The sequence below is a fragment of the Rattus rattus genome, chromosome 10 (genome assembly GCF_011064425.1).
Source record: "Rattus rattus isolate New Zealand chromosome 10, Rrattus_CSIRO_v1, whole genome shotgun sequence".
NCBI classification, from domain to species: Eukaryota; Metazoa; Chordata; class Mammalia; order Rodentia; family Muridae; genus Rattus; species Rattus rattus.
Window position 1 is genome coordinate 33,484,096 of NC_046163.1, and position 1,696 is coordinate 33,485,791.

Below are 1,696 nucleotides of genomic sequence, written 5' to 3' on the forward strand. Positions count from 1 at the left end.
CCCAGGATGATTTTTCTTTCTTTCTTTTCTTCCTTCTTTTCTTTCTTTTCTTTCCTTTCTTTCTTTTCTTTTCTTCTCTTTTCTTTCTTTTTCTTTCTTTCTTTCTTTCTTTCTTTCTTTCTTTTTTCTTTCTTTCTTTCTCTGTTTGTATGTTGCTTCATTGTATGCTACAGCCAGTGTATATAACATAGTTAAACCTTGTGAAACAGAAATCCATGAAAATCCAGAGAGGTAAATGTTAAGAACTGACAAGGATTGTGTATATGGCACGTGTTAAAGAGAAGCTTTTGTACAGACTTCGAACTTAGTTCTCTTGAATATTCACTGGTTCATGAAAAGTGGTTTGAAAAACCTCAAAATATATGACTACAGAAGGGAGCAGACTTTCTGGGCTCTGAAGGGATTTGTACTTGAAGACACTCCAGTCAGCAGAGAGTAATGTTGAGCATTCTGTAGACAGAACTGTTTCAAGTCTGCAGCTGCCTGGGAAACCTTCACACGGTTGAACCTGGCCTCCAGCCAGAGCTGCTGAACCACCTTCTTCATGGCGGCGATGATAAAAGAACCCGACATGGCGCTTGGGACAGCCTGGTGGACTCGTCAGTCCAAGTAGGAGATGGCAGGTCGCAGGATGGTGGGAGGATGATATTTTCTAGTTCCATTCATTTGCCTAAGAATTTCATGAAGTCATTGTTTTTGATTGTTAAGTAGTATTCCATTGTGTAGATGTTCCATTGTCTGTATCCATTCCTCTGTTGAAGGGCATCTGGGTTCTTTCCAGCTTCTGGCTATTATAAATAAGGCTGCTATGAACATACTGGAGCATGTGTCTTTGTTGTATGTTGGGGCATCTTTTGGGTATATGCCCAAGAGTGGTATAGCTGGGTCCTCAGGTAGTACAATGTCCAATTTTCTGAGGAACCTCCAGACTGATTTCCAGAATGGTTGTACCAGCCTGCAATCCCACCAACAATGGAGAAGTGCTTCTCTTTCTCCACATCCTTGCCAGCATCTGTTGTCACTTGAGTTTTTGATCTTAGCCATTCTGACTGGTGTGAGGTGGAACCTCAGGGTTGTTTTGATCTGCATTTCCCTGATGATTAAGGATGTTGAACATTTCTTTAGGAACTTTTCAGCCATTTGATATTTCTCAGATGAGAATTCTTTGTTAAGCTCTGTACCCCATTTTTAATAGGACTATTTGACTCTTTGGAGTCTAACTTCTTGAATTCTTTGTATATATTGGATATTAGCCCTCTATCAGATGTAGAATTGGTAAAGATCTTTTCCCAATCTGTTGGTTGCCAGTTTGTCCTATTGACATTGTCCTTTGCCTTACAGCAGCTTTGCAGTTTTATGAGGTCCTATTTGTCGATTCTTGATCTTAGAGCATAAGCCATTGATATTTTCGAACACGCATTGTTATCTCAAGTGAAGATGTAGAATTTGGCTGTCTGTGACTCGAATGGAGCCCAGGCACCTTAGCATGGTGTCTTTTTTTTTTTTTTTTTTTTTTGCCAAGTCCGAATTCTGATCTAAAATGATGGGTCATTGCTAAGCAGCTTGAGTGAAGTGAGAACTTAGCCTCGTTGGTACCTGTATCAGTGAGAACTTAGGCAGCCCACCTGGGGAAAACACCTGCCACATACAGTTTTTATAAAGTTCCCTTTTCTGCAGAGTAAGAGGAGAGCAGATG

General features: G+C 40.4%; 1 protein-coding gene across 1 annotated transcript; it reads right to left on the reverse strand.

Moving 5' to 3' along the window:
* Positions 1-366: 366 nt before the first annotated feature.
* LOC116911776 (guanine nucleotide-binding protein G(I)/G(S)/G(O) subunit gamma-5-like) lies at positions 367-573 on the reverse strand. Its single transcript, XM_032915767.1, has one exon. It carries the CDS (start codon positions 571-573, stop codon positions 367-369), a length of 207 nt encoding a protein of 68 aa, XP_032771658.1.
* Between the last annotated feature and the right edge of the window lie 1,123 nt (positions 574-1,696).

Excerpts from the sequence above, each read along its gene's own strand:
- LOC116911776 (XM_032915767.1), bottom strand. The coding sequence starts at position 573 with ATGTCGGGTTCTTTTATCATCGCCGCCATGAAGAAGGTGGTTCAGCAG.